The 20454-nt window shown below is 49.1% G+C and overlaps 1 protein-coding gene across 3 annotated transcripts in view; it reads left to right on the top strand.

Moving 5' to 3' along the window:
* The window catches only part of RPS6KA2 (ribosomal protein S6 kinase A2), a 260600-nt gene that overhangs the window by 223206 nt on the left and 16940 nt on the right, over window positions 1-20454 (top strand). For all 3 annotated transcript variants that reach the window (XR_010023543.1, XM_063096080.1, XM_063096079.1), the window contains exons 13-16: window positions 2917-3047; window positions 4039-4164; window positions 17704-17793; window positions 19555-19713. Coding sequence is in view for 2 of the 3 variants with exons in the window: in XM_063096080.1 (XP_062952150.1) it covers window positions 2917-3047; window positions 4039-4164; window positions 17704-17793; window positions 19555-19713 (506 nt within the window). In the remaining variant the exon portion in view is untranslated. The remainder of the gene's footprint in view (window positions 1-2916; window positions 3048-4038; window positions 4165-17703; window positions 17794-19554; window positions 19714-20454) is intronic.

Below are 20454 nucleotides of genomic sequence, written 5' to 3'. Positions count from 1 at the left end.
TCTGCCCATGCTAATCCAATGTTAGTTCTTTCAACTTTGCATAAACATGCACCTGAACTTCAGCAGATTGCTCTTACCGCTTCCGCCGTCTCTCCTGGATCTGTGCAGGGAGAGGCAGAAGGCTTCTGGCCACAGAAGGCACCCCATATACTTGTGTGTTAGTTAGAAGACAGCACACACAAGGTCTGCAGATTTCCATTCGCTAACGAAAGTGTATCGGTTCAAGCTAACGTGGCTTGTCACCCCCCCACACACACACACTCCTCAGTATGCCATGAATCATACTCCTGATCTGTGCTCAGCCCTTAACTTTTGTGCGGCTCATGCGAGTTCCCTAAAATAGGCTCAAGTTCTTAAATCTAAAACCCTCAGGGAGGACATAAGGAGTCTCTGGGGTTTGAAGATTGCTTAAACTATGATGTATCTAGTTGCGCTTCATTTTTCCAGTGGAGACATTTAGTGCAGCACATGGTCGCTTGGGGGATTTTTAAAAGAAGGCAGACCTCAGAGCCACAATTCCGTGCAAGGGAAGAGACAGAGCAGGAAGCAAACCCAGGAGGGCAGGAGCCTGGGCTGCAGCAGCTGGCGCCCGCAGGGAGCAAAGCAGTTCTCGCAGGTGTGACTTCAGAGCTAAAAACTACTCAGCCATGCCTTCTGCTTTTTAATTAAGCTTTCCGCAACTAGCATGTTGGGAGTGTCTTTCCAAACCGTCAACTCTGGTCACAGGAATGCAGGGTCACGCGGGCCTCTACCTGGGTGACCGTGAAGGCCCTGGGTGTGGCTCCTACTCAGTGGGAAGTTCCCTGCCCCTCGCAATGAGCCCTTCCCTCCAGGGAAGAGCCATCGTGGGCACATGGCCGACTCCTGGGCTCAGGAGCAGCCACCCTCGTAAGCACTGTCCTCAAAACACAATACTGAGGGGAAAAAAACACATTCTCTGCACCTGCCTCTCCCAACCCCACAGCCCTGCCGCAAGGACATGACACTGAGAACTATAGTCCGCGTACATTGTTTCCATTTCTAAGTGAGGTGCCCGAACAGAAGAAAGGGAAAAACGTGGAAAGGCAAAGGGCTTTCCAGTCCCAATCTCCAGGGTATATAAGTCTAAAACGTGTAAACACACACACATATATACATAAAGATTTATATATATATTTATTTTAAAATTCATATATATATTTGTTGCAGGAAAAAATTACTTTTTATATATTCTAGATTTATATATTATATGGCATACAATAATAATATAGGTTACGTTCTAATAGTTATATATTACGTATTATTTATTACTCTAATTTCATATATTACAATGTATGCTAATATACATTTAAAAATCCTTTCTTACAGTGTGTATGTTGTCCATACTGTTCTATGGCTTGTTTTCTCTTTTTTACTTGACACACGGTCAGGAACACGCTCTGCGTCGGTCCTCGCAGCCGCGTCTGTTCTGATTACCGCGGTCTCACTAGGGTCCCCTACACAGCAGTACAGTCATCATCATGATTTCCTCAATGGTGGGAATTTAGATTGTCTCTAACGTTTCTGTTGTAACAAATATTGCAAACAGAAACATTTTCTACATTTGTTTCTGAGCCGTTTTGAAAGTAATTCCGTAGGGTAAATTCCTGGAGGTAGAGCTGCTCTTCAGAGGACATGTGAATTTTAAAGTGTGAGAGGCACTGCCACATCGACCTTCCGAAGGTTATGCCAATTTAAACTCCCTCCTGCAATTATAGGGTTATCCACCCCCTAGCCAAACCTGGATGTCATCGATTACTTTCAGTTTTGCTTATTCTTTAGGCAACAGTGTTATCTCATTGAAGTACTTAATGCCTTCTCATTACACAAATTGAGCGTCTTCTCATCCGTACAAGAGCTGTCAGTATGTCTTTTTTGGTCTTTTGTCATCTATCTCTGGGATCGTTTCACATAACAGCTCAGCCTCTTGTCTGTTACACTTAACGCAAGGATTTTCTCCCTGCCAGTCATTTGTCCATTTGTTTTACTGAATGATAAACTTTTGAGATGGGGTCAGTCTCACAGCAATCACTCTTTTGAACAAATCTTACGCAATCCAAGGAAATTGCTCCTGTCATAGCCCTGCCTTGCCGTGAGCAGGAGTGACTTTGCCCAAATGTCCCTGAAGCGCAGACAGCCATGCCATGCGTGGAATGTGGGGCACGGGGACCACTGAATCCTGGTTGCATCCCTGCATGCGGAACCTGCTGAACCTACAAACCAGATGCTAAGGACGTGGCATCCACGTTCACTGACGCTTCCACATGGAGGTTGCTGGAGCTTTTTTTTGTCTCCATCTGGAGTGGGCAGGGTGGAGGACTGAGGTTCAGCACATTTAGTAAATTCAGAAGGTGGCAAATGAAAAGATGTGATCCGTGATTATCCTAAAGTGTTTGTTCTAGGTGTCTTTGCCATTTAAAAATCAAACCTTTGGCACCATCCAGAATGAAGTGGTTTTGTATTGTTCAGGGTCTATCCATGTCCATTTTACCTGTTCCTCCAACATGTGCACACGTCATGTACAACACACACAGGCCTGCACACACCACATGTACATACACACCACATGTACACACACCTGCACACACCACATGTACACACACATGCATGCACTACACATACATACACGCCACACGTACACACACATATGCACACACCACATGTACACACACATGCACACACTACGTGTACAGGCACACCTCATGTACACACACATACACACCACATGTGCTACACATGCATACACCATGTACATATACACCACATGTGTGCACACCACATATACACACACATGCATACACACACCACAAGTACATACACACCACACATATACACTGCCACTTCTCCGAAGGTCACTCAGCCCTATGAAGTCTGAACTCTGCTGTGGTTCACCTGCAGACTCTCCTGGTGTCCCCCCGAGTGCCAACGCTCACCACCTGTTTAGAGGATTCAGTTTTGTGGCCTCCAACCTGGTCCAGGAGCCCTCACAGCAGGATCTGCACAAGGTCCCTGTTCACCCGATTGTGCAGGTAACTCTGGGTGCCTCCCATGGGTGCGAGTGGGCAGGGCTGATGCCTGGCTCTGGTGTCCCTGTGGACTCAGTTGCCTGGGTGCTGGGGACCGAGGGCAGTGGACATCAACCACTAACCCTTCGGCCCGCCACTTGCCATTGTTACCAAGCTTCTGCCATGGTGATCCCTGTGGCCATCTGTGCAGTTGCTCCTGCCCCTGTCCCACATTCATCCTAAAGCCCTGAGGAAGATGTCACTGTAGTGTGTCTGAGTCTCAGGGGTCAGACGTGGGCATGCCACTATGTGGAGTTGAGCCAGTACTCCAGGCTAGTGGATCAATTTGTGGGTGCCGTTTTGCTATCATGAAATGCAGTCTTTGGGAGGTCAATGGAAGATGATATTTTTATAAGGAGTTTTTCACTTTATAAATGTAACCGGAATACAGAGAACTCTAAGAGGCAATTGTGATCAAACTTTAAGAACTGAGTCAGGGTAAATCAGATGGTGTTGGATTTACATGATATTTCTCTCCCTGTGATCTTTTGGGAAAATGTGGCATGTGTGAAGTGGACACTTGGCATGACAGTGTATACTGTTACCGGTGGCTTTTGTCTCAGTGAAGAGTGGGGGGAGGGTTATATGCAGGTAGAAGGAGCTTGTGACTTGGACATCCTGGAGTCAGTTGTTTCCATCCAGATGCTCTCTCCAGACACAGGCATCAGAGCCACGTGCCCAACAGCTACAAGTGCTTCTGGAAGTGAGAAGACACAGAATAATCTAGTGTCTAAAAATTAAGAGTCATAACCCAAGAAATCAGGGAAGTTTGGATTTAGATCTCGAGCTATAACTAAGTAGCTCCATGACCTTGGACAAAGGAATCCATTAACTCCTGGGCCTCAGCTTCTTCCAGGTCACAGTATTTGCCCGCGTGTTCTGTGTGCATGTGGTCACATGTGGTTCCTTTGCGTGAGGGAGCTCTGACAGCTTCTCCCTTGGTCCCTCTCTACAGCAGTTACACGGGAACAATATCCACTTCACCGATGGCTACGAGATCAAAGAGGACATTGGGGTGGGCTCCTACTCAGTGTGCAAGCGATGTGTGCATAAAGCCACTGATGCAGAGTACGCCGTGAAGGTAAGGCAGGCACGCCCCGTGAGCAGTGCCCCATGAGTGGTGCCCCTGAGTGGTGCCCTGTGAGTGGTGCCCCCCGAGTAGTGCCCCCCGAGCGGTACCCTGTGAGCGGTGCCCCCCGAGCAGTGCCCCGTGAGCGGTGCCCCGTGAGTGGTGTCCCCCGAGCAGTGCCCCCTGAGCGGTGCCCCGTGGGTGGTGCCCCATGGGTGGTGCCCCGTGTGCCTGGGCGTGTGCTTGGCCAGTGAGCGGCTCCAGCGAGAGCACGTGACCCGAGCAAATGTTCTGTCCATTCTCCACTTTCCAAGCTCTGATAGACGGAGTTATGTGTTTTGATATGAGGTCACCCATTAAAAAATTGTTTTGTAAATTGTGAATATTTTCAGTTATATCCAACTTATTGGAACTGACCATCTTTAGTAGATCTATATAAAAAATGTTTATATCCTAGTAGATATAAAGTATATGTAGATATTTATATATATGTATTATGTATTCCAAGAATAAAAGCTTTGGGCCTCTAGTATTTTAGAAAATAGAGTTGGTGAAAAGGCATAGCATTTGCAAAGGAAGAAAGGGAAGAAGAAAAAAAAAGGGGAGGGAGGGATGAAGGAAGATACAGCCACCAAAAAATAATCAAAGAAATAGAAGTATAAACTGGTACTGTTTGCAAAAGCTTTGGCAGAGAGCTAGGGGTTTTACTCCCAACCATCAAGAACAGTATATAGTAACAATTATCTACAACCCAATTTGGCAATTGCTACATAGTAACTTTAGCTTCTGTAATTGTTGCTAGATTAAATATTTGATCTGGATCAAAATGTGGATTAAAGCTAAAGCTCCCTGCTGAAATCAGAATCTAATTTATGTAAAAGCACACACTGTAATTCTCTCTACAAGGCAGTGAGAAATGCCCTAAAATCCCCATTTCCCACTGGGCTGCACTCAAGGCTCTTGAGGAGGGGTCCAAGCCCACACTGCCATCGTGACTGGGACTGTTCCAGCTCATTCCCAAACATGTCTGCAGCATGCAGTACTGCACCTGCCCAGCAAAATCACTTGAGGAGAGATGGTGCCTGCCTGGTGATGCAGTAGTGCCCAAGGAGTAATTTCCATAAACAATGACTTTCCAAACATCTGAAAAGATTGCTCAAAACGACAGCTACTGTGAGATGACCCCTAGCTCACCCAGGCTCCACGACCACTTTGTGACAACAGAGGTTTTTCAAAAAGGTAGATTCTAAGAAGAGCATGCACATTTATTGAGAACGTTCACCCTGTGTTTCTCGCACTGTGAAAATGCCCAGCCCTGTTAAAAAAAGACACCGGCCAAAAATCTCAGGCCTGTTGATACAGTTGAAGTCAGGAATTTATGGCTTTTTAACCAATTTATCTTGAATTTCTCAAATACGAATGTTTAAATATGGAGGGACAATTCATTTGTGAGTGCTGCTGGTAGAGTTTCCACGTTCAGCCTGCACAGTGTCTTCAACACATTAGGAAGAGGTTAAAGGTAGGAAATACGTCATGATTTGAAATTCCTGGGAAAGTCGGGTTGAGGCCGCAGGCAGGGTTACTGTCGTGAGAGAGTGCCCAGCAGAGGACTTAGGATCAGGAGAAAACCAGGTCGTGATGTGAAGTCGTTTCCTCGACAGCATGGGGCACAGGGGCCAGATGGATTTCTAGGGTTTGGATTCTTGGAGAGTTTTATTTTTCCTGCTCTGGCACCTCATCAGTGGGAGACTTCAAAGGAAAACATGGATGGACGCCCACCATTTGCACATCTAAATGCTACTCTGGTGTTCAGATGGAACGACAGTGGAGCTGCACTCAAAGCTCTTGAGGAGGGGTCTGCCTCACACAAGACAATTTCAGTGTTGCTTTGAAATGCATTTCATGTGTGCTCCGTGAGCATACAGGGCTTCTCAGAATTTTTTCTGCATGGGTCATTTCTCACAGAACTTCTTTAGATTGTTTACGGGGTGACCAGCAGCAATGCTGCTTGCCAGTGCATGCGAGAAACAAGCCTATTGTCTGGCCAGCCCAACCACCATGTGCCTTTCCAGAAACAGCCGGCTACTGTGAGGCCGGTCAGCTGCTGCTTGTGCCTCTGCAAATAACCCCCATTGACAGAGTCAGTGTGTGTTTTCTCCTAATGTTCCCGTATCCAGCACTTACATAAAGACACCATCTGAATTCAGCTTTGTTAAATGGCTCATAACTCAGTCCCCAAAGATCTTGCTGAGGCCAAACCCTGTGGAATTTCAGTGACAGCTCTCTCTCGGGGAAAAGAAGCCCGGCGCTGCAGCTCCGGTTGCCAGTCTTTCCATTCCCTTTTTGCAAGCCTTGAAGCTCCCTGGACAAATTTAGCTGGTGGACATGACAGGGATTTCCCTCATACTTCCTGAGACTACAGTGGGTCATAATTTATGGTTGGGAGGATGCTTAAATTAACCACGTGCAGGAAGGAACAGGGCCATGGAAAGGCCAGGGACTTTTCTGTGAGATGTAGCCCATGGCCCAGAGCTATCTCAGAAGCACGTTTCAGCTGGTTATTGGAAGTGTCAAGAATAAGATCATTTATCTAGGGGGTGACACGTTGTTTGAATTTCCTTCAAAGATGAAAGAGCTGGCAGTTTTGTGGTAAAAAGCTCATTGTTTAGGACGGGTGCATTTGGGACCAAAACTGCTTTGACAGGGAACAGACCGCCCCTCTCTGTCCCATTGTCAGCGATTTCCAGTTAGAATGTAACTGAAGTGTCTTGTCTGTTTTCTGTGTCCGCTGACTTGTTGATGAGTAGCACTATCGCCACCTGCTGGTAGAGGAACTTCAAGAAATAGCAATTTTTGTGGTTTCCTAATGTGACTCAGAACTAAGAAGGTGGCAGTTAACGGATTGGTGTGGGACTTGGGTTTCAGCTCGACAAATGTCCTGCTGAGATTCAGTTGCTAGAACTCAGCTGTTTTGCTCTCACAGGCCGCTTGAATGCTTTGCAAATCCAGCTATACAAATTCTTGCCCTGCTTGTGGATGAAAAAGGGAGTCTGTTTTATTTTGAGAAACAAGCCAGTCAGAGGCAAACAGGGCCTCCTCCTCACCCACCTACATGGATGGTTCAGAAACTTCCCTGCTGAGTAATGAGCAGAAAGAAGAATGCAGCAATCTTGATTGAACAGTGAGGACTGTGACCAGCATGCTGTGGTTTCTGCCTGTTCGGGACAGGGGTGCTGTGAGCGCCCTGCAAGGCCCAGGAGAGCCCCACCCCCACCTCCAAATTATCCAGCCCACAGTGTCAGTAGTGTTGAGGTTGACAAGCCCAGCCTAGGGCGTCCTGGGGGTAGTGAGAAGAGAGCGAATCTCATGTAGAAAAATTCCAGGAGGCTGATACTTTGGAGGTGAGGGTGGAGTTTTCTTTGCTGAGTTTCTGATGACTCTTCGGCAGCAGGATGATAATGTGGCCAAGAGCTCAGCACTTCCTGCGCACTGTAGGGCAGCTCCTCACTGTGACTTAGTGGGGACTCAAAGTGCAGATCCTTCTGAGAGGAGACTGGGGCCAGCTCTTCACCCCACGAAGATCAGGCACTCAGGCTCACCATGTCTTGCTTTAAGTTATTTCTGCATCTTATAGTTTCTGATTTTGCCACTATAATTACTCTGTCACCATTTAAACTACATTTAAGGTTATGCTTCAGTTACTTTACCCAAGTATATTGCCAGTCAACAAGATTGCTGGTTTTGCATTTATACTCAACAGTGTTCTTAAATTGAGTCCCTGCTGTATGCTGGGCACTGTGTCCTAAAATTAATGAGGCCAGTTCTAGCTGTCATTTAACAAAACCTTGAGCACAGTGCTCAGCACACGGCAGGGACTCAGTTAATGTTGGCTCAATGAGAATCTGAATTCCTAGGCCTGGTCCCTCCTTCTGGAATGTCCACGAGTCTCCACCAGGACAGTCTGACCTCAGGCGGAAAGCGCAGGTACTAACCCTCGTCCACCCACAAACACCATTCCGCATTGCACCTGTGCAGGGCGTCCCAGTGCCCCCGCCAGCGTTCTGGTGGTTCAGAGAGAAAAGCTGGCATAGTCTCTCTGCAGGCCCTCATCCTCTTGTTGGACACGTTACAGGTGCACAGATGTGCCCAACCTTCTGAGAACCAGGAGCCGTTTGATTGGAACAAAACAGCTAAGAAGTCTAATGTAAAATCTAAGTCTATCTCTGTGTTCCTATCCAGTCCCAGGAGGCTGGTGGTAGGAGATGAAATTGTACAAGACTTTAAAATAACATGACATGTTATTTTAACATGCCCAAGCACAACGGCAGCCTTTGTTCAATTAAGATTAAAATGGAATTAATTATTAAGGGTTAAGGATAAATGTGATTGAGTAGAATTCAAAGAAGGAAGAGATATATTTGAAAGAAAAAAATAATGTATGTCAAAGGTGTTGTACTCACTTTACAAGAATTAAGGAAGAGAGTTATTTATTTTTATTTTGTTCTTGAGTGTTTATGTCCTAACATAATCTGGTACATATTCTAGACACTGCCAATTCGTGTAAATGGAAGGATTCCTGGCATTATATTGGTGGGGGAAATATGTAGAAATATGTAAGTGTATTTCCATGTATTGAGGCTTAATTCACTATAGAAATGTTTTCCTGTGTCATGAATATCTCAGCTTCTCATCAGCTTTCCCTGGGTGTGACTTGAGCGAGTTCTTCGCAATTTCTACTAATTGACTCAAGTTTCTATTTATTACAAGACATGGCATAATAAGCATAAAACTAACTTACAGAACCAAGGTACCAATATTGCTACCTTGACCCACTTCTGCAAAACAGCAACATCAGTAAATATGTAAGGAGCAAATGATCCATCAGCTCAAGTTTGTAAGACCAGGAGCAGTTGTCATTATAAAGAGTTCAGACTTGTCACAAATTGCATTACCTGTTATGGTGACAGTGATGATGATGGTAAATACTTAGCGCTCAGTGTGCGAGGCTACTTCATAAAGTTCATGGAAATACAGAAGTAAAAGATAATCTGAATCTTTCCATGAACTTTTTGCAGACCTCTCGTATGTGACGCAATGTTCCAAATGCTCAGTGTATGTTGTCATTTAATCCTCACAGCAACCCCGCAATGTAGTCATTTGCATCGTTCCCTCGAGGGAACAGAGACTCTGAGAGGTTAACGACATGATGAGGACGGCTAGCCAGTAAAAGGGAGAGCCGAGGTCCCTCGAGGCTGTCAGATCCCGAGTGCGCGCTCGCCCCCGGCACGGCCCTGCTGCCATCCTCGTACTGAGCAGGAGCCTTCACGTTGCGTTTCAGCTAAACCTTCCATGCATCGTGCAGTGCCCAACTCATGAAAGAACGAGGCAGCCATGCGGGTCAGATGGGGCTGGGCTTCAGAATAAATGCCAAGCTCAGGTCATGGTGCCTGTGGGAAAAATTCATGGTTTTGAACATCGAAGCCCCCTGGACTTACGTGAAGGTGTACTCGTACAAGCAGAGCGCTGTATAACCCCGCAGCTGGGCTCGCCTTCTCACACGTCCTGGTGTGCAAGCACGAGCGGGCTCTCTGCCCCCTCAGTGGGTGTGGTCTGACATGGTGCAGTGGCTCACGCAGGCCTCTGTGGCAAGGCCCTCTGCCCAGGGCCTCCTGTGCTGGCTGCCCCTGTGGGCTTCCCCGCAGCTTTGAGGATGGGCGCGCTCCCATGGCTTTGTTTCTAGTTCTTTGCTCCAAGGTCACTGGCAGCCCTAAACCCAGCTCCTACTCATAATGGCATCCTCCGCCGGACAGCACCTGGGCTGGTGTCAGAAGCCGCCTCCTGAGAACTGCAGTGGCACAAAGCTGGGAACTCAGGTGAGCGGCCTGAGGCTGGTGGAGGAGGAAGCTTTGGGAAGTCGCATTCAGGGTGACTCCGGAGGATCAGTTTCCAGATCCTGCCAGGAGTGGTAAGTCGTGGAGAAAGCGGTGGATCGATCCAGCATGGGACCTGATGAGATTGCCAGTGCTATCATCGGCATGGGTCCGGCTCAAGAGATGACTGTGCTCCTGGATCAGAATCGCTTGTGGCCACCCTGGGAAAAGGAGGCCGATACTGATCCTCGCTTTAGGGATCAAAAATACATTTGTATGTAAGTCGTGTGAAAACGTGGGGTGCAGAGAAGCGTCGGTTGTAGTTGGGAGGGTGAGCCGTTTGCAGGAAGCCACGCCAGCTGTCTCTAGGACAGAGCGCCAGGGGACACAGAGCGGACTGCCCACACCTGCCCGGCCGCAGCGCAGCTGGGGAGAGGAGGGCTGCAGGCTGGGCCAGGTGGGAGCGGCGGTGCAGGTGCAGGTGAAACGGGAAGTAGGCTGGCAGGGTCGGGCAGCAGGATGCATGGCCTGGAGAGCAGCAGGCACGCTTCCTCCAACAGAGGAAGGGGCTCAGAAAGGGCGGGAAGGTGCTGCTGTTCTCAGTGTCACCTGGCAGCACAGCGCTCTGTGTGGCTGTGTATCGGCGCAATCATTTTCTCTATTCAAAGAAACTCCTGCACAGAATCATGTGGGACATTTGTATTCTCCTCGAAACACCTGTTGGGAAGCTACATTGCTGAGTACATTTAAATAAATTGGTCTGGAAGATGTCCCAAGGTGGCAGCCAACAGATTCATTCCCCTCACATGTGACACCTCCTGGCAGGCACGCTTCTAGTCCCCACCTCCAGCCCCCCTGGCCACCAGCCCCATGAGGGCTCACCTGGCGCCATCCCTTCTCCACCATGAGGCCCTCCGCTCCTCTGCCTGCCTTTGAGTCTCTACCAGACACAGGTGACAGATGTCCCCTTGCTGCGGCGGTTCTGTGTGATCAGCCTTGCTGCTCCTGCCTGGCTGGTCTCTGCTGACATCCGCGGGAGGGATGTTTCTGAGCTGCCTCCAGCTTCTCCAGGCCGTGGCCTCTCTCAGCTTGAGGCTATTCCCTGGATCACCACAAGTTCTTGCTTCTGTCACCACAGCCCCGCCACTAGCCTCATCCTCCTGCCTTTGTGGTTATATGGCGTCCACCCAGGAAGCCAGGCGATGCCCTGTGTTCTGATGCCTAACCGCACCTGTGCCATCCCTCTGCACTGTCTGCAGCAGCTTCTCAGTTCCTGCGGTTAGGGATCCTGGGGTTAGGGTGTGGATGTCCCTGGCCACACCTCTGTCCCCTGCCTGTAGCACAGCTGTGGCCACTCTGCGACTTCTGGGCTGCAGCCCTGACCTCCCTCCTTGGCCACCTTCTCTCACACACTCCGCAGGGGCCCCTCCAGCCTGGAATCTGTGGCTCGCGTCAGTGGCACTCCTGCCACCCGGTCTGGGCACACCACTTCCTAAGTCGTCTCCCGTGGACATCTTTGCCTGCTGGCACCCGATTTCTAACGACAACCAAAATTAAACCTCCAGGGCTGAGGTCGGACCTTCTCCTGCTCAGAGCCCTCCTGCAGGCTCTCCATCCCACTCACGTAGAGCCCAGAGTCCTGGCAGCTGCAGCAAGGCCTGACCCCGTCCTCTGTCACTTTCTGGCACCCCGCCTGGCCTCTGCTCCCAGAGCGCAGAGCTCCCGTCCGGTCGCTGCCCTCGCCCTGGCGCCTGGAGCCCTCTTCCCGACCCCTCACTCCCGGCCCTCTCCCGGCCCTCTCCTGTTGCTCTGTCCTCCTTCACGGTCTCTCTTCGTAGCTCTTATTACTCCTGACGACACATGTGGCGTGGTCACTGTGTCCACAGCACTCCAGTGAAGCGAGGGCTTTGCTTCGTTTTAGCTGCAGTTCTAGCATCGCAAGAAAGTCCAGTGCAGGATGGGAACAAACTAAACTTTAGTAAATAAATGAAGAGGCTTCTGATCTTCATTTACTGTAAGACTCGGCCAAGGATAAGTGTTTATTAAAAGAGAAATATCAGTCAGGAGCTTCACTTCGAATTTGGAAGTTTTTATGAGGGTTGCCACTATATTGTCCATAGTGCACTTCTTGGCTGGAGAATGAGTCGCGTTCTGCAGATTCCCTGCATCCTGGAAGCTGGTTACTTTCATTCGTTGACACAACGTTGTTTTATGAGCAGCAGGTGCAGTGCTAGGTTCCAGGTGAGAACACAAACCCGTTCTCAGGGAACTCACAATCCAGTCATTTAGGAATTTTATTGATCACAGAACCAGAAGCTATAGCAAAAAGTGAGCTATAATTCAAAGAATCTGAAAGCAAGTGAGCTTTACTATTGTTTTGCTTTTTCTCTTGGCCTACGTTGTCTTCAAACGTGTGTGTGGGCACAGGCACACCCACACCTCTCTGTTAGCAGTCCCACTTTTAGGTTTCTCCTCTGCATGTCTGAAAGGTCTGCACGGTGGACGTGCATCATCGGGGTGGCCGGGCTTTCCTGGAGGGGCAGACAGCTCCACCACCTTCTCAGTAGCATGTTTTTGTTATGTAAAAGCACCTTAGTTTGCTTTAGCAACAGAATCACATAGAAGTAAAGTGAGAGCCTTAATTGTGCACGAGCTTGTCCCAATTCTTAATTACAGTGGTGAAGCGTGGCCACTCCGCTCACGACTGAGGCTGGGCCAGCTGTCCTGAGGAGGGCTCCGATCTGCATTCACACCAGACTGTCTAAGATATTGTTAGCGTTTCTGTGCTCATCTTCATACTGTGTATGTAATTTGTCAACCAAAAAAGAAAAGGAACCAAGACAGATGCTTGGCATGAATAGAGCTTATTTTTAGAAGGAGGACTGATTGGTAGGGAAATTTTAATTTTTTCCACCAGGAAAAATACTGGAGTTCTTTGTCGATGTCATGTATTTAAATTAGTTGTACGGGAGAGGTGTCTGTTACTTTTTACCAGTGATTGCATGTCCTGTACCCTCGTTTCACGCCAATATTGATCCTTTTGACAAGTCACAGGGGCGCCCTGCCTGTGGGGGGTTTTTGCGGGCTCCACCGCTCACAGCCCAGAGCCTCAAGTCACTCGGCATCCCGGAAGGGGACATCTCCAAGGATGGAGAGAGATGAGAAGGCGAGAAAGACAGAAACACAAAGGCCACAAAGGAAGAGGGGACGATGGTGGTGGCATCTGGTCTGTGGTCATCTTTAGCCACCAGGAATAACAAGGTGTTTGACATGTACCTGTGTGCATCACCTATGAAGAAGACCCGCCGTTGTGTGCCACCGTGGTTGGAGCCAGCTTGACTTGGCATCTCTAAGGAGCGTGGAAATGTGCATCTTGCCACATAGCGGCACCGTGAAAGCTGTTTGCCAGCCGCGGTGGGTGGCTGGCCACTGGCTCGTGTCCTTTTCTGTAGGCGTCCTTTCTGCATGGCTGTTGCCAGATGAAATAAGAAAAATGAGAGAGAAAGACTGACTCCCAGAGGACCCCGCTGCTCCTTCTCTGCAGTTCATCAATGTTATTTGATCTTCAACCGGGAAAGAGAAGGCCTCGTCCATAAACATCCTTCTAAGAATTCTTCCCTCCCTTTTGTTGCATAACGAAGATTATAAAACAATATTCTCAGAATAAGGGATGCAATCCACCAGAGCTTGCTCTAATGAGAAGCAAGTCCAATGACATCAGTCCCAAGAAACCGACTCCATAGAGAAGAAAGTCACCGCTAGTCACCTGAAAACTCATTCCTTGACGTTTCTAAACAGTACACTCAGAACCCTCTCCCGGGCTGGCGGCTGCACAGCCCAGACGGCGGCTTTGTGAGCCAGTGGCCACATCTCTCGGCTCGCTTTTTGGTGAGCACTCTTCTCCCTCATCTTTTTCAAGCAGCTTTCCCTCCCTGCAAAAATAAAAATAAAAACAAAAGCAGAAAAACCTTCCAGGAACAGATTTGCAGATAAAAGCAGCCATCACTTCCTGACAACATCCAGGATCGAAACCCTGGTTCCAAGCACATCCGCATCAGGGTAGACTCGAGATGATTGCCCAGGTTGGGGGAAGCGGAAGCCAGGAGGGCGGTGTCACACCTATTGCTGCCACCACTGTGCTGTGGGCATCCCTTCTGGGCTGGGAATCTCCCTATCTCCTGCAAGCCCACCCTGCTTACTTCCCTGTGGTGAGGGGCCACATCATGGGGCTCTGGCCTTGCCTGGGCTTCTGGGCAGTTCTGCCGATGGGAGACAGACACCACAGGAGGGAGGGGGTGAAGAGGACATGGAGCTGAGGACTTTCTGTCCCCTTACCCCCTAGCAACCCTCTATCAAGACACCCAGCTGCTGTCAGGATGCCCCCACCCATGCAGCCCCCGCTGGTCCCGTGACTGCCCCTCAGGCCCCTTTGGGCCTCACGGCTGCCCAATCCCAAGGCACTGCGTGAGCTTTGTGGGTTCTCCTAGATGCCAGCTGCACCTTTGCAAACCATCCCTTATTCAACCCGCTTCAGATTACCCAGTGTGTAGTGACATCTGGTTTTTATCCGGGACCTTTAACTGAAATGCCTTCTCCTCCTGACATTGTTTTTGAACATTGCACTAATCCATGGCATTGACTTGAAGGGAAGACTCAGAAATGAGAATTCGAAGTGACATTTCAGGGCAGTAACTGAGGCAGGTCACAGCCACGTGCTCCCCTACTGGGGCCATTAGGATAATTATGTTTTCCACTGTAATAAGAACAGCTCACTTGTCGGGTGTACCGGAGAGGTCCGCAGAGACTGATACGTGTTAATTTGCTCAGTCTTAACATGACAGGGCAGATGCTTGCTGTTATCCCAGTTCTTATAGATGGAGAAACCGAGGCGTGGAGTGCTCAGGTGGCTGGGAGACGCCGTGGAGTGAGGACGTGAAGCCACCGGGGCTCAGCCGCCGACCCATGGGTCCCCACGGCCTCCCAGAGGAGCAGGTTGCTTCCTAACCTGCCAGCCCTGGATGGGGGTGGTCTCACCTGAAACTGCAAACCCTCCTCCCCTCGGCGTCTTTCGCTAACAAAAGGGAACTGTTTGGACCATCGAGTCTCCAGATGTCGCTCATCCCCCGTGGGACCTGGGCCCAGCATCTTTTATTTCTCCGTCACTTCCCCCAAATGCTGCCTTAGAGAACAGCTGGTTCGTGGTGTTCAATTGCTGGTAGAGGTGCTCTGGGACTTCAGCCAAGCAACTAAGTGATTAAAAACAGTTTAAATATTATTTTTAAAATGTAATAAAAATCAACATGCATGCTCAAATGTGTATCACATTATAACAAATTAACAGGACGTAGGGCTGGCCAGTTAGCTCAGTTGGTTAGCGCACAGCCTTATAACACCAAGGTCAGGGGTTCAGATCCCCGCACAGGCCAGCTGCCAAAACGAAACAGGATAGTGTTTCCAGTGTTAGAATTTAGTGTGCCTCACCTTAGCAGCTGCGTGTTGACTTTTAGTTACAGTCTTAAAATATTTTTCAAAGATAAGCAAGATTTTAAGGTAAACTCTTTAAAAATGAATTGTTTGCAAATACCTATCACCATAAATCCGAATTTTTCTTAAGACTTGCAACAAAAGAACATACAGAAATAAAACAGATACCAGGGCTAACAGATAATTCAATCATTCATAATCTCAGATTTTTTTTATAACAATCACATTGTTCTCATATTTTAGCTTATAAAATATATTTTGAAATTTTTTATCTAATTTTTTGAATAGATAATATATTCACATGGTTCAAAATTTTAAAAATACACACGATGACACAGCCAGGTCTTCCACCCACGGCCCCGGACTCCTAGTTCCCCTCACCACAGGAAGCCGAAGTCGATCATTTTTTCTCTCTCCTTGCGGAGTTATTTTATGCATCACGAGGAAATGTGTGTCTATTTACCTTCTCTCCCCATTTTAACAAGTATAGCACAGGAATGCACCTGCCTGTCCTGCATTTTCACCTCGTCTGTTCTGAAGGTCGTCCCTGGCAGTAGAGAAAGGGTTCCTCTTCGATAGCTATTCTGTGTTCTGTTCCATTGTGACGGTGCTGAAACAGATTTATGAAAAGAGTACATCATCACTTTTATCATGAAATTGTATTGGGGAAAAAATGGATCTAGTACTAAGTTTTTTTAATTCCATGCATGTATCTCAACCTTCGCAATTTGCAAAGAGAAGACCCCAGCCCAGAGAGATGCAAGGCCCCTCAGGGAGCTCCCAAACCTACCTGGTCGGCACCCCGTGTGAGAGCATCTGGAGGAGCCTCACAGCGCACAGTTAGGGTTCAGCATGTCAAGGACCCCCCATTGACTGATCGTTTATAAGCATTTCTACGTGAGAACGCTGTGTTATTCGTTGGCTTATATCAGTAACAGAAGTAATCCTAGTGCCGTAGCTAAAACTTTAGTGGAATTAAGTGTAGCAAGAGAGAAATGCTGTGTCAAGAAGGCAAGACCAACCTTTTCACCTGTTTAACAAGCACGTCATTCAGACTTGCGATCACAGGGCACTGCCATGGCCAGAGCTGGGCAGTGGGTCGAGCAGAACAAAAAGAACTGGCACGGGGGTGATTTTTACAGCGGGGGGCGGTGACTAGGGGCCGTGAGTCAGACGCTGCCCCAGCATCCCGCTCATCTAAGAAGAGAGCGGAGTGGATGTGAAGCTCCGCTTAGTCTTTGACACGATAGAAATTAAAAGCAGATCGTCCTCGTGCTGTAATAGCAAAATGACTACACGTTCTCCAGATGGTGACCACGTGAAGATTAGGTGGAATCGGTGTGTGAGAATAGCTCAGATCACCGTTAGGAAGGCATTTCTAATCGTTTTCCGTCTCTTCAGAGTGTTGTTCGCGACATAAGTGCTGTCGATTTCACATGAATGGGATCCTCTATCCCTACCCGTCCCATCCCCACAAAAATGGGGACAGGGGCGTAATTTAGGCACCTCCTCTGGAGGCGTCAGCCCTCAGGGGCCAGCAGTGACGTCCTGTTTCAGAGGCAGGCTATGGTCATGACACCCTGTCCTTGGAAGCCGTCTGTGTTCATGGGTACAGCAGTCGCATCTGTTGTCCTAAGACGGTGATGAAATGTGGGTGGTGGAGGGAAGACAGAAGCGAGGAGGAGCGTCCGTGTGTCCGAGGCACAGTGCACACCCAGCCCAGCTCCACCTCAGCGTATGCAGGCGGAGCTGTGCGCATCACCTCATTTTGTTGCTGGTATGGGGCCCATGGAATGAGGCGAGAGGTGCTCGGTGGCTGGAGGCTCACTTTGGACGGGCGAAGTGAGAGCCTGGCCGCCAGCCCAGAGCCCGCCCAGGTGGTCGAAGCACACATCCTGGTGTTTGGGGGTGGCCACACGCTCCCCACACCCATCCTCCTGCACCGACCTTATCGTATCAAAATTGGTGTCCAAAGTCTTGTGCTTCTCTTTCGTAAATGTTAATCTTATGCTAGTTGGGAAAGAAAGGACTGGCCATGACTTGCCAGGCAGTTTCAGGCTGTCCTGGTTGAGAGTGAGGCTGGGGACGGGGGGGAGACCAGACTCTATCCTAACCAGTCCGGAAGGACCCAAACTCACAGCCCCATCTGAACTCCCAAAAGCAAGCCTCTCATTGTTGCACACTGTGTGTATTCCAGATCATTGATAAGAGTAAAAGAGACCCCTCAGAAGAGATCGAGATCCTGCTGCGGTACGGCCAGCACCCAAACATCATCACCCTCAAAGACGTAAGTGGCCTCATGGGGCAGTGATGTCTGTCACTCCACCTTTATGTCCACTGTTTATCCAGTGCACGCGTTCTGCACATTCCAACACTGTCCATGGCGCCGAGAGTACGTGCCTGTGCCAGTCTCTACCGTATGTGCCTCTGAGTCGCCTCCAGTTGGCGGCTCGTTAACCTGATTCACTGGACCATTTACTTGGATCCCTGCCCTGCACCACTGCCCCAAGTCACATAAGAGAGGAAAAGATAACTCGTGTGAATTATAATCCAGACATGTTGATTTCCGTTGTCATTTCTTAAACAGAACAGAAAAGGAGAGGAAGGAATCGGTGAGATGCGTTGGGTCGCATCTGACCCTCCACGTGGAGCCCTGGCTGTGGAGCTCCTGCAGCTTCTCCTGTGTTCTCTGCTGGTGGCCACTGGTCCTCTTCCCGGAGCAGGAGGAGAGAGCAGGACCAGCTGCATCGAGCTGGTGGGGTAGACCCACGGCACCCCATAAAGGCCTACAGGGACAGGGATCGGGGCTGGGGAGGGGAGAGAGGAGACAGTTTTCTTCCTCTTCCCCCCTCACCCTCAAACCCCAAAATGATCCCAGCATCATGAACCAGAGCCCCAAGACACAGGGGCCACTTCAGTTTCCCTCCGGGCCTGGTGATTCCTGGAGCAAGAGGCCTCTGGGTGCTGGTTCAGTCCCGAGGACAAGCGGGGTAGGTGCCTCATGTCCAGAGCCACTGTGCTCGTGTTGGGCTGTGGTCACCTCCACTTCCCAAGTCTGCTGCTCTTGCTGTTCTGTCACTCATTTGCATGTGAAGATTCACAAACAGAAGTCAACTAATGCAGAAACTCCCTAAGCATTTCCAACCACTGTTATGACATTTGGGATGAGTGGTTCCAAGTCAATGATGTCATCTGTTTAAATTTCCAAAAGTAGAGTATTTGTGTTCACAAACCCAGAAATAAATACACCAAAATTAACTTTTACGTCTTTTATTAAGTTCAAAGTCAGGCAAATTATTTTAGCAATTTGCTCTGAACATTCACTGATGAAAGATGATTTGAGACAGGACATAATCACATGTGGGTCCTTCACTCCATTTTGCATCACCTGCTTCTCAAAGCTTGGGCAGCTCCGGGTCCCCCCGGGCATGGTCACCGGCAAGCCATGTTTGGTGTAAAAGTGGTCAGAGCCAGAGATTAAAGCTGGCATGGATGAAAGCTATCTTTTCCTGTTGCTCCTGAGATAAAGGCACTGCTTTGATGTGGTGAGTTAGCTCTGGACGCTGCCCGCACCACCTGTCATGGAGCCCAGCCCAGACATCACCTGGCTCCACACAGACCCACAGATCTAGATGTGTTTTTACAATCCCCTCCAGATTCTATGCATGGTAAAGTTTAGAATGCACTGGCCCCAGGGAATTGCCTTGGCATGGTGCTGTGCCAACATTCCCATTTCTTAATATCTAAATAGCTCTACGTCAGAGAGGCAGAGCAGTACCATGAGAGGATCCGTTTCAGCTAAAAACTCCTACATCCCATCAGGAGCTCTCTGGGCCTGGCTTTCTCATTCCCTGTGTAGCAGTAGATTGCTAAAGCTGTTTTCTGCAGAAGTCTTGTTTTTCCTCTCAGGGGACACCAGGATCCCAGCCACTCCCTGCCGAGCTCTCCCTTCTGCCCCTGCTGGAGCCCTCGCTCTCACCATACCCAGTGGCCGTGGGGCAGGGCAGCATGGCGGCGTGCACAGTCTCTGAGGTCTTTGTCCTTGCAGGTCTATGACGACGGCAAGTTCGTGTACCTGGTCATGGAGCTGATGCGTGGCGGCGAGCTCCTGGACCGCATCCTCCGGCAGCGCTACTTCTCGGAGCGTGAGGCGAGCGACGTGCTGTGCACCATCACCAAGACCATGGACTACCTCCACTCCCAGGGGGTAGGGCGCACTCGGACGGGGTTGCTTCGGGATGGGGGGCTGAAATCACTGACGAGTGGATGGCCTGAGAGCTGGGAACTCAGCTGGCCCTCGAATTCCTTCCAGACCACGGTCATCCCTCTGTGTCTGTGCCTCGGTGAGGCTGCAGGGCGATGTTCTCTTCCCTGTCCTCGTCCCAGGTTCATTGGCCGAGGTCTTGTATACTAGACTGACCAATGACAGGTTAACAAGAGAAAACAAACAGAAGTTCATCAACACGAGCATCACAAATGCACCCAGTTAGAACTCGGGCTTATGTCACGTCTCCACAACAGAGCAGAAATTAGTGGAGAAGTGACAAGGGAAAGGAGAGGGACATTGAGAGTATGGGGCAGCAAACCGCGAAGATGAGGGTTAGTGGAGTTTGTCATACCGAGTCTTCCGGTGCCATCTCAGGCTGCAAGGTCTAGAGCTGTCCCTGGTGACTAACTTCTGTCCTTCCTGGTAGGGCAGGGAGGAGGAAACCTGTACCAATTGATGTCCTGCTTTTAGGCAAAGAGGGAGCTTTTCTTATACCTGCTTCTTTTTGGTAGTCTTGAGCTCAGAGTAACCAATATGCCAAAGCAGCATATTTTGAGATGACACATTATTCAAGCATCTAAAATTATTTGTACACATGGTGAATCGAAGAGCTGGGTCAAAAAGTTAAATTTACCTGGACCAATTTTAGCAAAAAAATGCTTCACCCTTGATAAAGGGAAA

This window comes from Cynocephalus volans, chromosome 5 (assembly GCF_027409185.1).
Source record: "Cynocephalus volans isolate mCynVol1 chromosome 5, mCynVol1.pri, whole genome shotgun sequence".
Classification (NCBI taxonomy): Eukaryota; Metazoa; Chordata; class Mammalia; order Dermoptera; family Cynocephalidae; genus Cynocephalus; species Cynocephalus volans.
The sequence above is the reverse complement of the archived record's forward strand: the minus strand, read 5'-3'. Positions and strand labels throughout refer to the sequence as shown.